The following is a 12,473-nucleotide window of genomic DNA, read 5'->3' as shown; positions in this document are numbered from 1 at the left end:
TCACTCACACTGTTTATATGCCAGTCTGCAGTTAATCATTCGTTATTATTAATCTTTGGCTCTTTTCAACAGTGCGTTTTTTATCCTGTCTCCTTCCCCTTCCTGTCAAAAGGGAGTTTTTCTTTCCCATTGTCGCCAAGTGCTTGCTCGTCTGATTGTTGGTTTTTCTCTGTATTATAGTACGATCTTTACCTTACAGCATAAAGGTGATATGTAAATAAAATTGAACTGGACTGAACTGAATTGAATTGTAACACAAGCCAACAGAGGTGTTTTGGCCACAGTGTCCACCCATCCATCCCACATATCTGACAGAAGCGATAAAGTTTTACATCAGTCAATCCAGGTTGTCTACATAGACCAGGTAACCAAGGGCACTAGATTTATGATTTATTTTAAAGATGGGGGGTGAAGCTACCTGGAGAGGACAGGACAGGCCTCACGACTGAAAAACACACAAACCCACCAGCAATCAGTCAATCTTATTTAATGTCGTATTTTATGTCATCTCTTCACAGTGGGTACAAAACTGGAAATGCACTGATATGATTCAAAATTTATGTTTCGTGGTAGTTAATGGCACAGAAACACAACCAATGACATCAGATGTGTCGTCTCATAAAAAAGATGAAGGGGAAAAAAAGAGCCGGTGAGTTTAATGAAAAACTTTGAGACGGCAAAGCAAGCAAACATAAAAAAAACGCTACGGCTTTCGGTATCGATTCTGTCAACACCTCGCTGTATGCGGTAAGGGAAATAGATGTCCTTTATATACAGAAATGTGGCATATTCACTGATGTGAAATAAAGTGGGGCAGTGCGAGTGCGCAAACAGTGTGAAGATTCAGAGAGGATAGTGTACCTTGATGGGTGATGATTGATAAAGGCCAAGTGGCTGGAAGAACTCCTCGGACCCCGCCAATCAATACTTTTACTCAATGTGATTAGAATTCAGCTGAACAATATCCTTCGGCAGTTATTAGGGATGAAGAGAAAGGCCAAGCCAAGGAGACACTAGCTGAGCATCATAGTGACAGAAAGACAAACTGCTCCATTTGCATCCAGTGATCTACGATACAATATTCAGATAAAAATGGATGTACAGCAGAGCGCAAACCAGGCTTGACAGATGGGGACTGTAAAGTATCGGATCAATTCCCGACAATGATTTTACTCATTTTTTTCCCTGCAGATGACGACGGGAACCACTGTTAGAGATCAAAGATCATCCCATTGCAGAGGTCAAGGTCCCGTCATAAGGCGAAGTCTGTCTTGGATGTCAGATCTTCTTCTTCTCCTCCTTTTACCCAACAATATCATCACCTGAGCCTGACTTTTCCTTTCCCAAGCCACTTGTTTCTAGTAATTAATTAGTTACATGGACAGTGGCTGCATTGCAGCAGAAAGGCTTCATCCCTCATTCTTCTTTTTAAATAATGTTATTACTTCTTTTAATTTCACAGTCGGTTAACAGCCAAGTACGCAAAGCTTGACAGTGGCTAAAACTATGAGGTTAATATAAATACAAAATGACTCAACAGTATTCAGGAAAGCGCACACGCCCACCTTTGTGAAATTCCTCTTTTCTTTTCCCCCAACTCAGAACCATCTTTTAATGTTTATCCGGTCCTTCTCCATGTCATCTGTGTTTCCTTTTTTCCATCTGGCTGTTTGTATAATTAGTCATCCCTTCATCGCTTTTGTTTTTCTTATTTTATTGTTCTGATTACACCCCACCTGCTGCCGAATCTGTCACATCCTCCCTCCCGTGACATCTATGATATAATCAACTTTTGGGAAGATTTTTTTCTGCGACATTCAGCTTAATTTGCCGGCAAGCTTCCCTCATTAGCACTTAACCTGATAGCGGAGGGTAAAATTAACATTGTAACGATTTACAGGGCGAGATCGAGATAAATATTTGCACTTTTTTTTTAACATTTCTTTTATGCATGAATAAGCAGTAGCAACCAGTCAGAGAAAGAATGAGAAGCATTGAGTCTAGGACGAGACTGCATGCTTAATCTTCACCAGCAGATTTTGTCTACTCTGCAGGCCCACATAAAGTAACAGTTGGCAGGGCTGGTTCCACAGTAGCTGATTGTTTGGTCAGGATGTGTAAAAGAAATAACGGCGGCCAGAGAACTCCTCAGAATCCAAGGTATCACATCAAAATCTATAAGAGCTCCTGATTGCAAATAGAACAGCGTCTGAACAGGTAGCGGCGTATAATTTAATACAGCCTGAGCGTGCTGTAAGCATGTGTTCCTTAATGCAAACGAACTTAGCCATGACGCGATCTGAGGCCTGTGAAAAGTGGAGCGATTAAACCTCTAATACATTTACAGTTCTTAAGTCATTAGAGGCTTTTAAATCAATATAATTAATTTGTTTCAGTGATCCAGGTGGGACCTGGAGGAGCAGGTAGCCGGGGGGAGAACTGCTCACAGATCTGCCGAGGGGGGAGCGCTAACCGACCGTGAAGCCATGACCGGAGCCACGTGACTCACACCAGCCGTGGCAGATGTCTCATTTTTTACACCGCCGAGCTTAAATGTTAATTGCTGCAATAACAATAAGGTTTATTGGATTATGCTGTGAAATTAAAAAAGCGGAATCAATCGGAGTGGCAGCGTAAGAGAGGAAAAAGAGGGAAGAGAAAGCACACGGCTGGAGAGAAAACACTCAAGTAAATGAGAAGGAGACAATGCGACGTCTTGGCCAAAAGATAATAAACAGCAGCTTCCACTGTTCCACAATTCCCGTGATCTGTGCTACACATGCAAATCGACGCTCCCAATGAATATTTCCCCTGAATATTTTAACATGCTGAATCATCTGGCTGTATTTGCGGACACACAGCGTTCATTTATTTTGTCACATCGCAGCAAAGACGCCGGTAATTTCTGTAAATGAGAGCAATCGCTGAATGTTACACAAAGCATAATTGGTCTCTGATCCGGTTCCCATACAAATTGTAATGATGCAATAATGAACAACAACAACCAGCCTGTCTATGGAAAGGAGAAATCGGCTGACATTTTAGCAACAAGTATGCCATGCTCGTTCTACAAAAAAACAGACACGGACAGGCGTAAACGACGCTACAGCACAGGCGCAAAATTAACACCACACAAAATAATCAAAGTTGAGCACTGGAGCGGAATATGAGAGCAAGGAGGGGTACTTTTTTCTACTTTTTTTTTAAATACAAAGCCTTGTTTTCTTGGCACAAGCCGACCCAGCACCACAACAGCATATCAAATGGAGGCGGAAAGCAGCAGTGTGTGGCTTCTCTGCTGTAAATTAGCCACGTGGTTTAGCATGCAGTGTTTCACCTTCACAGGCGCACAGTGAATTACACCGGAGCCATGTCAAAACAATTGGAATGCAAATCAAATACCTTGGGGGTGACTTTGGTCTCCTGGGACCCGGTAATCTACCCTCTCCGGTTCCGTGGCTGATTTTTTGTTGAGTGAAGTATTGATTTCAGCTCAGCATTTTGTAAATATTTACCTCATGGGCATCAGAAAGGCCAAGGCATCAAAAGTAAAGGAGAAAGCTCTCTCTACATGTGTGTGTGTACTTTGGCAGCGGTAGTTTGATTTGGGTAAGTGGAATGCATCTTTGAATTTTTAGAATCTCTTAGGCCTTAAAGAGTAAAGCACCTTCATTTGTGAGCCATTAGAGACAGTAATGAAGTAATGAGTAATGATGGTGACTTCACAGACGAGGACGATTCAGTTACGCAGAGGTTAATTTGAATTATAGCCAGCTGGATGTCTTGTACCACCTACTTTAGAGCAGCCTTTCCACGACCAAATAACTGTACTGTTTTGGCTGCTGTCATTCATACCTGTGAGCTGACAATAATAATTATTACAATGAAGAAAATTGTGGAAACTGTTATCACTAGTCGCTAAGCCTTCAAGAGGTACTAGTCATTTAATCTAATTGTTTACATTTTAATTGATGCACAATACCAGTAAATTGTTGTGTCCAATATATTATGCAGCCATCTGCCACTAGATGGAGCTGCACCCCCGACATCGTTGTAAAAAACTTAAAACTCTGTTAATTGAGGCCTTATATTGTAAGTTAAGCATATTGTTGTATTATTGCCTTGTTGCCAATACAAGCTAAGGGCTCAGTTACATGGGCCTAGAGACTGGTTGGCAACCATCTAGCAACCACAGGGAAAAAAATGTATATTTCCCAACTTTTAGGCAATTGCTTGCTGGCTGTTGTTGGGTGAAATAAGTGGCAAAAAGGGCGCTACACCAAACTGTGAGGAATTTTTGAGTTATTTTTGACCAGAATATGTCCCTCTGTGTTCTTATATAGCGAACGAATATCCATTTGTGCAGTTTCTCTAAAATTAGAAATATCCTGTCTCATATTGATGCTCAGAAGCTAGTTCATATATTTATTACTTCTAGGGTGAATGTTGCGATTTATTATTATAGGGAAATCCTAAAAACTCCCTGAAAAGCTGTCAGTTGATCCAAACGCTGCACCTTGAGTACTGACAGGAACTAGAAAGACAGCATGTTTCTCCCACACTGGCTTCTCTTCACTGGCTTCCTTTTAAATCTAGAATTAGTTTAAAATCCTTCTCCTCACTTAAAAAGTTTTTATCAGACTCTATCTTATCTTAAGGGCGTCAAAGTATCTTGTCACCCCAATAAAGCACTTCCCTCTTCCCAGGCTTACTTGTGGTTTCTAAAGTATTTAAAAGTAGAATGGGAGGCAGAGGGTTCAGTTTTTGGGCCCCTCTTATTTATTTATTTATTTATTTATTTATTTCACACTTTGTACAACAGTTTCCACAGCTAGTTCTTTCAGACAAACCAACCACATTTTCTATCAGTAAAGCACTGCAACCATGTGTGAAAAGGAGCAGTAGGAAGAAAATATTCTTATTAAACCCTGCCCCCTATCTACAATCCAACTTATATTGTAAGTCGGCACCAAAAATCAAGGAACAAACTAACATTAACACTTATTTCAAGTCCTAACTCAAACCAAACAACAAATTTACAATCAGAATATACCACTCCACATAGTAACAAGGAGAAAAGATAAGTAAATAAAATAAATGAGGCAAAAAAATAATGGATCTTTTTTCTATTAACACCAATTTTATTCACATTCTTCATATTGAGTTATCATTTTAGACATGTAACACTTTTTAAAACAATGTAAATGTATACAATTCTTTAAATTATAATGAAGAGAGTTCCACAGTCGTATACCCCTAACCGTTGGACTCATTCATCTTTGTGTAGTCCTAGCTAGCTGATGCTTAAAATAAAATTTCCTTCTGCTGTCTTCTCCCCCCGAACACATTAAAAATACTCTTTGTAACTTAAAAGGCAAAATATTATTTTTAGCCTTAAACATAATTAATAGTGTCCGTAGTTTCACTAAATCTCCTAATTTTAATAATTTTGATTTTATAAAGAATTTATTTGTATGTTCTCTATATTTAACGTTATGAATCATTCGTAGTGCTTTCTTCTGTAATAAGTTTAGAGGTTTTATAGTATTCTCATATGTATTCCCCCAAACTTTGACACAGTAACTAAAGTATAAGAAAAAAAGTTAAAAATATAAAATGTGCATTGTTTTGTAATCTAATAAATCTCTTACATTTCCCAAAATATAAATGTTTTTAACCATCTTCCTTTCTAATATACTAAATATGTGATTTCCACGTCAAATTTTCATCTACTATTACACCCAAAAAGCGAAATTCAGTAACTCTTTCAATCAATTCTCCATTAATGGACATAATGACTTCTTCCTCCTTTACACAATTGCCAAATAACATGAATTTCGTTTTTGTCAGATTCAAAGATAATTTATTTACATCAAACCATTTTTTTAATCTTAACATCTAAGAAATCATAATTTCAACCAAATCTTTCAAATTCACTCCTGAGCAATAAAAATTTGTGTCATCTGCAAATAAAATAAAACTGAACCTTTTTGATACGTCACAGATATCATTAATATATAAATTAAAAAGTTTAGGTCCCAAAGTAGAACCTTGAGGAATGCCACATACAATCTTCAATCTTTCAGAAGTATTGCCGAGATAATGTGCATATTGCGACCTATTTTCTAAATAACTCCTTAACCAATTCAATGCCACTGATCTCACACCATAATTATACAATTTAGAAATCAAAATAGAATGTTGTAACGTGTCAAAAGCTCTTTTTAAATCAACGAATACCCCAACTGTGTATTTATTATTATGGGTTGCAGATGAAATATCGTCAATGAAAGTCAACAATGTTAATGCCGTTGATCTATTTTTACGAAATCCAAATGGATTTTCATTTATTAGTTGATTTTTTTCAATAAAACTATCAAGTCTTTGCGCAAAAGGTTTTTCAAGTACTTTTGAAAACTGTGACAAAGAGACACTGGCCTATAGTTGTTAAAACTATGCTTATCTCCTGATTTATATAAGGGTATCACTTTTGCCACTTTCATTCGATCAGGAAATATTCCTGATTGTAACGAGAGATTAAAAATATAGCAAAGAGGAATACTTATACAGCCTAAAGTCTTTTTAATTATAACCATGTCTATACCATCACAGTCAGTAGGTTTTTTATTTTTAAAGTTTTCTACAATTGCTACTATTTCTTTTATGGTAATATCAGCTAAGAATATAGAATTAAGCACTCTACTTTCTCCTTTCTAGACTTTCTCATATTCTGGGTCGTCATATTTTCTAATTAAATTTGCTAAAGTAGGCCCAACATTTACAAAAAAGGAACTGAATTCGTTTGCTACTTCAATCTTGTCATCGACAACTTGATTATTCTTAATGAAATAAATAGGCCGATCTGAGGGTGTGTTCTTGTTACCCAATACTTCTTTAAAAATATTCCAAATGCCCTTAATATTATTCTTGTTTTCCTGAAAAAGTTTATTATAATAGTCTTTCTTGGCTTTTCTCAATATCTTCTGTGGAACCAGCTCCGAGTTTGGATTTGGGAAAGAGACACCCTCTCTGCTTTTAAAATTAGGCTTAAAACTTTCCACTATGGGTGACCAAAGCAATTGTAAATGGGTTTTTGATGCAACACTGTATACTGTAACTAATTCTACCAAGCGACAGAAAGCAACATCCCACAACTGCTGGCCAGTCGGTTAGGGAATACACATTTTTTCCTAGTGACCAGTGGTTACCAGGGGCTTTAGGTCAGCATTCCCCAAACCCCGGGCAACGGACCCGTACCGGTCTGTGAGCCGTTTGGTACTGGGCCGCGAGATTTGAGGCTCAGGAGTGAAATTTATGGTTTTCAGGGTTTTTATCGTTAACTTGGTTTACCTGAGAGAGGAGGACGTTACTCTCAATGTTGCTGGTGCATTTCAGGAGGATGCTGCTAATAAAGTTACACAATTACACAGTGAATTCACGTTTATTATTATATTTACAACATATCACAGTTTTTGTCTTGGTTATATCATTTTACTTTGTTGTATTTATCCTCCGACACCTTAAAGGCCGTTCTGTGAAAATATTGCCTGACATTAAACCGGTCCGTGGCGCAAAAGAGGTCAGGGACCACTGCTTTAGATGACTTAGCTTTAGCAATAGATTTTACAGCAACTACCATCTACCACTTGCAACCAGTCAAGGTTGCCAACAGGTCTCTAGGCCTGTGTAACTAGGGGCCCTTTTATGGCTTTCTTTTTGATATAAACAGTGAAGACTGATAAGAAAGCGGAAGACATGCGGCCGCAGCCCTTTGCTATGCGGCATATGGTTGCCTGCTCACTACAGTGAGCTAAACCAGCACCCCAACTCACAATGTTTACTACATAAGTAAATATGTAGCAATGATACGAAGGGTACAACATGAAATACACATACTGAAGTATCTGAATTGAAAAATTGTGTATTTGATGGTACTCCAACATGCAGCTATTATCTTATTTGGATAGCTAGGGTCAAAGTATTAACAAAGAGCCTTTTCTTGCTATAATAGCCCACTTTTCCCCACCCTTTCTCACCCTGCTGATTGAGAAGACGAAGCCGGGCTGGCCGGAGCAGACGCCCATGAAGCAGAAGCGCAGCTGCCAGTAGAACCAGTGTTCACAGATGAAGGTAATGAGTGAAAGAGCCATGGCAGCACCTAGCATGTAGAAAACGCCAGCCATGTTGTCCACATCCAGCTGGCTGGACATCACCTCATTCTTCTCATGGTGGCAGATCCCTGTCAGCCAGAGGGACTCCAGCTCCTCCATCTCACCTGGACAGAGGTATTGGCATGAGGTTTTGGGAAGAAGACGAAGGGAGGGAGAAAGTGACAGGACGAAGGAAGAAACAGATGGTGAGAAGAGATGGACGAGGAGCAGGCCAACAAGGAGGGGATTGGATGGAGGTGAGACAGGAGGGGCGTACGTGGACGGACAAGAGAAGAAGAAGGAGGGCACAGTGAGGATATGTGGGGGAAGTGTTTTTATGTTTGAGATGTGGAATTGAAGTAAAGAAAGGAGTGTGAAAAAGAGGGAATGGAAGTATTATATAAAGTAGAGAAGAGGGACATGATGTAATAACAAGATGGGTATTGGAGGACATGAGGGATGGAGAAAATGATGCAACAGAAGAAGAGAAGACGGAAGATGGCGGGCAGAAGAGAAAAGGGGGGTCAGGGTGGTTAGAAGTGAAATACAGATCTTAAATTCTGCAGCAGCTTCACAGCAGACAGAGGAAGAGTAAAACACACATGCCACCAGTCACATGTTAATCACATTAGTCTTATTTGCATTGTTTTCTCCAAATAATTGCATATATAGGTATCTGGTATGCATCTGACGCTAGTCCCCGAGCTTGTGCTTGTTTTTGTGGGTCACCTTCTGTTTCATCACGAGCTGTTCTCTATCAAAGCTGACTGTGGCAGGACAGGCGTCGGTTAATTAATCATACATTCAGCCGCTGTCGCTCCACGTCAGCGCAACTCCACCAACACACAGCCCAGCCTGGCCTCTGAGCATCAACAAGCGTCTCCGCAGCATGTAAACGTAAAAAAAAGAGGCACTGCACACAAAGGCATAAATACAGATACATCACCCAGCTGCCTCTACTTAGATCTACTGATAAACAGTAACTGGAACCCTTGTGCAGCTATTCTGACAGTGGCATCTCTAGTTAGGGCTGTCTCCTGGGAGTCAGTATGCCACTTTGTCACTAGTTTTCATTTAGTGCTGATTTTAGTGGGAAAACCTGCTCATCTTTTTGTTGTTCAATGGACATCAGAGAATACAGAGTGAGAGGAGACAACAACTGTAGTTGACTGGCTTAAAATCCAGGACACGGTTACAGTGTTTCACACTCTCATACAGAAACTGTCCTCCTTTCACACGGATAAGACTGAGACTAAGACACTATTTAATAGATCTTTTACTGAGTCTGTTTTATCTTTTCCTTGGTATCATGGTACGGTAACCTATCTCTGAAGGACAGAAACAAAGTGATGCAAATTGTGAACTGGTTAGGGAAGCTGCGAGGTACATCACAGCTCAACTTAGAGTCTCTGTATACCAGACAGCTGCAGAGAAGGACCAGCTCCATCTTAAATAATGACTCCCACCCCTTTTGTTGGGATATTCAGCTTCTTCCCTTTGGACAGAGGTTTGTAGTCCTTAAATGCAGGAGAAAGCATTAGAGAAACGACTTTGTCTTAGTTGATATTCTTTATTAAACGATAGCAAATTTGCTTATATGCCTTTTTTTTTTTTACTATTTTTACTGGAACACTCTCACTTTTTTCCCTTTTATTTTTCTTATTGTGTCTATGTTACAATTGTCCAGTATTGGCGTTTGATGTCTGGTAGAAGGGTTGCCTGCACTTTGAACTGCAAAACAAATTTACCTATGGGTATCAATAAAGGAACCTGAGCCTAAGTGTTTGTTCAGGACTTGTAAGGAGTGTTAATAAAGGTTAATGTAACTGACAGCTTTTTGACTTCAACTTTCCTCCAGTCCTCCAAACCCCTCCCTACAAATCCCTCTAAACATTCAACTCAAGATTCATTAACATCTCTAGGAGCCTTTAGCACTGCTGAGCGATACTGCAAATTTTGGTATCGATCCAATATCAAGTGAATTAAGGGCAGTATTGCCGATGTCAATACCGATACTTTTAACCTATAAAAGAGTGTCATGATTTATGAGCTGAATCGTCGTTGATTTGCCAAATTCTGAAGAGATTTTAATGAACATCAAATGACAGTGTTGTGATTTTGTTCTTATATATTGGTACTGGTTTTTTTTAAGAGAGCTGGAATGTAAATGTGCCTGTCTTTAAAGGCCTTTGTGTCAGCTTCAGTTGTTTAAATGTGCTATAGGCTAAAAAGAATTGACGTAACAGTGAACAGAAAAAAGTTCAGACATTTTTCATAGTGCATGTTTGGGGTATATTTTTTTATTATAAAAAATGCTAATAAAAATCTATTCAACACAATTTATACTGAACTATGAGGATAGAAACAAAGTATCGATCCAATTGCATTAGTATCGATCTAATACCGATACCAGTGTTGGTATTGATACTATCAAAATTTGGATCGATCAGCCCACCTCTAGCCTGTACATGAATCTCATGACTCATGTCACCTGCTCCTGACTCAGATGAAAATGATAGCTATCTCTGCTTAATGATCAAGTCCATGACATGAGACTGCAAAATCAAGTGAGTGGAATTTCAGTTGTCTAGGTCTATTCAAGTGGATTTTCACTGTTTGGTTTAGTTATTTAATGACTCAGTCACACTAAAATAAAAATTGGCCAACAAACGCCTTACAACTAGGAAAAAAAATTGGTGGTTGCCTGGTGACGGAAATGCTTTATTTATTTATTTGCATTTTGCATTTGGCAATTGAAGATGTTGCAGCAGCAAACTATTTCCTACTGGTTGATGATGTTGCACACTCAACCTCTGGGGAACCAGAGGTCTCTTTCCAATGGGGGACTCAACTCCTTAACTCAGCTGGTTGCTATATTTTGGTTATAGTATTATAAATAAATAAAAAAAGCAAGGTTGCCGCTACATAATCGAATTAAATCATCAACCTCCAGCAACTATCTCAAAATTTGAGGTTACGAGGTTCTTGCTAGACTTAGGTAGTTAATCTGAACTTTTATTTCAGAATTTATATCTATGTATATGGCAACGATTTGTGATTTTTACTGATTTATTACAGTTTATTGCCATATTGCCATAAACAGATTGCATGCAACTAAGAGACCAACTAGGTCTTATTTATGTCTCGAAGCAGCAAAGTTACATAGAAGTTGGCAACTGACTGCGAGTGGTTGCAAACCAGGTCCCCATCTTCGAAAGCAAAAAGAAAATTTCAAAAAGCAATGAGATCACAGTTAATTGCACATGTTCTAATAACTTCGGTCATGCTGCGGTCTCCCAACAACTGCTTTCCCTAGTGTGACCGTAGCATAACCAATCTGCTGTAACTCTGAGGGAATGCTAGACTTCTACACTTTAAAGCAGCATTACAACATTTTTTGAAACATGGTTTTTTTTTGTGGGAGCAGAGAGTTACACGTCAAAGTCAGTCGTTTCTTTGATTTTTGTATGATATAAGATAAGCTAATAGTTTAGCTAGTAGCTTAGTTAGTAGCTTAGCATAATCTGTTTGTTTAATCTCCAGAAAACATTAAATTGCAATTTTATGCCACGTAATGAGCCAATACTGTAAATGATTAAAATGCAGACTAAATATCTGAGTTGGCTCTATCGTCTCATCTAAGCCAGAAACTACATCTTTAACTTCTATGGAGCTTTGCTATGTGATAAACAAAATACAGACATCTTTCCTATTCTTAATTTTAGTCACTGTCTAAAATCTAATAACCTTGTTACAAAATGTCATATAAAATCTTAAAGAAGTATATTTTATGACGGAATAAGAAGTAACTATTACATCACCGATGCCCGGTATCTCTGTAATGATGCAACAGGTCTTTCACTGATTTCAAGGGCAAAAAGTTCATCAGAAGCAAACGAATGATTCCGTTTAAAAGTGAAACAGGAAATTTTGCAGTTTAACTTTCAGGACAGCTGTGATATATTTTTTGCTCAGGCCTGCGTCAAACTACCCCGACTCTCTTCCAGCCTGCATATCAGGCCACTGCGCTCGCCGCTTGAGTCTGATCACTTTCTAGGCCACCAGGAGGGGAGTGGATGGCGAGGCGTGGTAAAGTGACATTGAAATCCTGAGAGGGGCCAGACAGGGCCGCTCAGTTTCTGTATTAATGCTTTTGCAGTGGCACACGGGGATGTTACAGCGAGCCGACCCACATTCACATTTGCAAGCACACACATAAATTACTCTCAACTAAGTTCGACGGGTTATTAAGTTAATTCTACGACTAACCTAACTGATCATCAATAAGCAACAAGCACACAAAAGACTCTTCCTGAATCGCAT

The 12,473-nt window shown here is 38.9% G+C and overlaps 1 protein-coding gene across 4 annotated transcripts in view; it reads right to left on the bottom strand.

The window, feature by feature from the left end:
- grin2ba (glutamate receptor, ionotropic, N-methyl D-aspartate 2B, genome duplicate a) overlaps window positions 1-12,473 on the bottom strand; it is a 140,574-nt gene that overhangs the window by 6,143 nt on the left and 121,958 nt on the right. For all 4 annotated transcript variants that reach the window (XM_026165704.1, XM_026165706.1, XM_026165703.1 and 1 more), the window contains one exon: window positions 8,037-8,275. In XM_026165704.1, coding sequence (XP_026021489.1) covers window positions 8,037-8,275 — 239 coding nt within the window. The remainder of the gene's footprint in view (window positions 1-8,036; window positions 8,276-12,473) is intronic.

Source organism: Astatotilapia calliptera, chromosome 4 (assembly GCF_900246225.1).
Source record: "Astatotilapia calliptera chromosome 4, fAstCal1.2, whole genome shotgun sequence".
Classification (NCBI taxonomy): domain Eukaryota; kingdom Metazoa; phylum Chordata; class Actinopteri; order Cichliformes; family Cichlidae; genus Astatotilapia; species Astatotilapia calliptera.
Note: the sequence above shows the minus strand (reverse complement) of the source record. Positions and strands in the feature narration are given on the sequence as shown.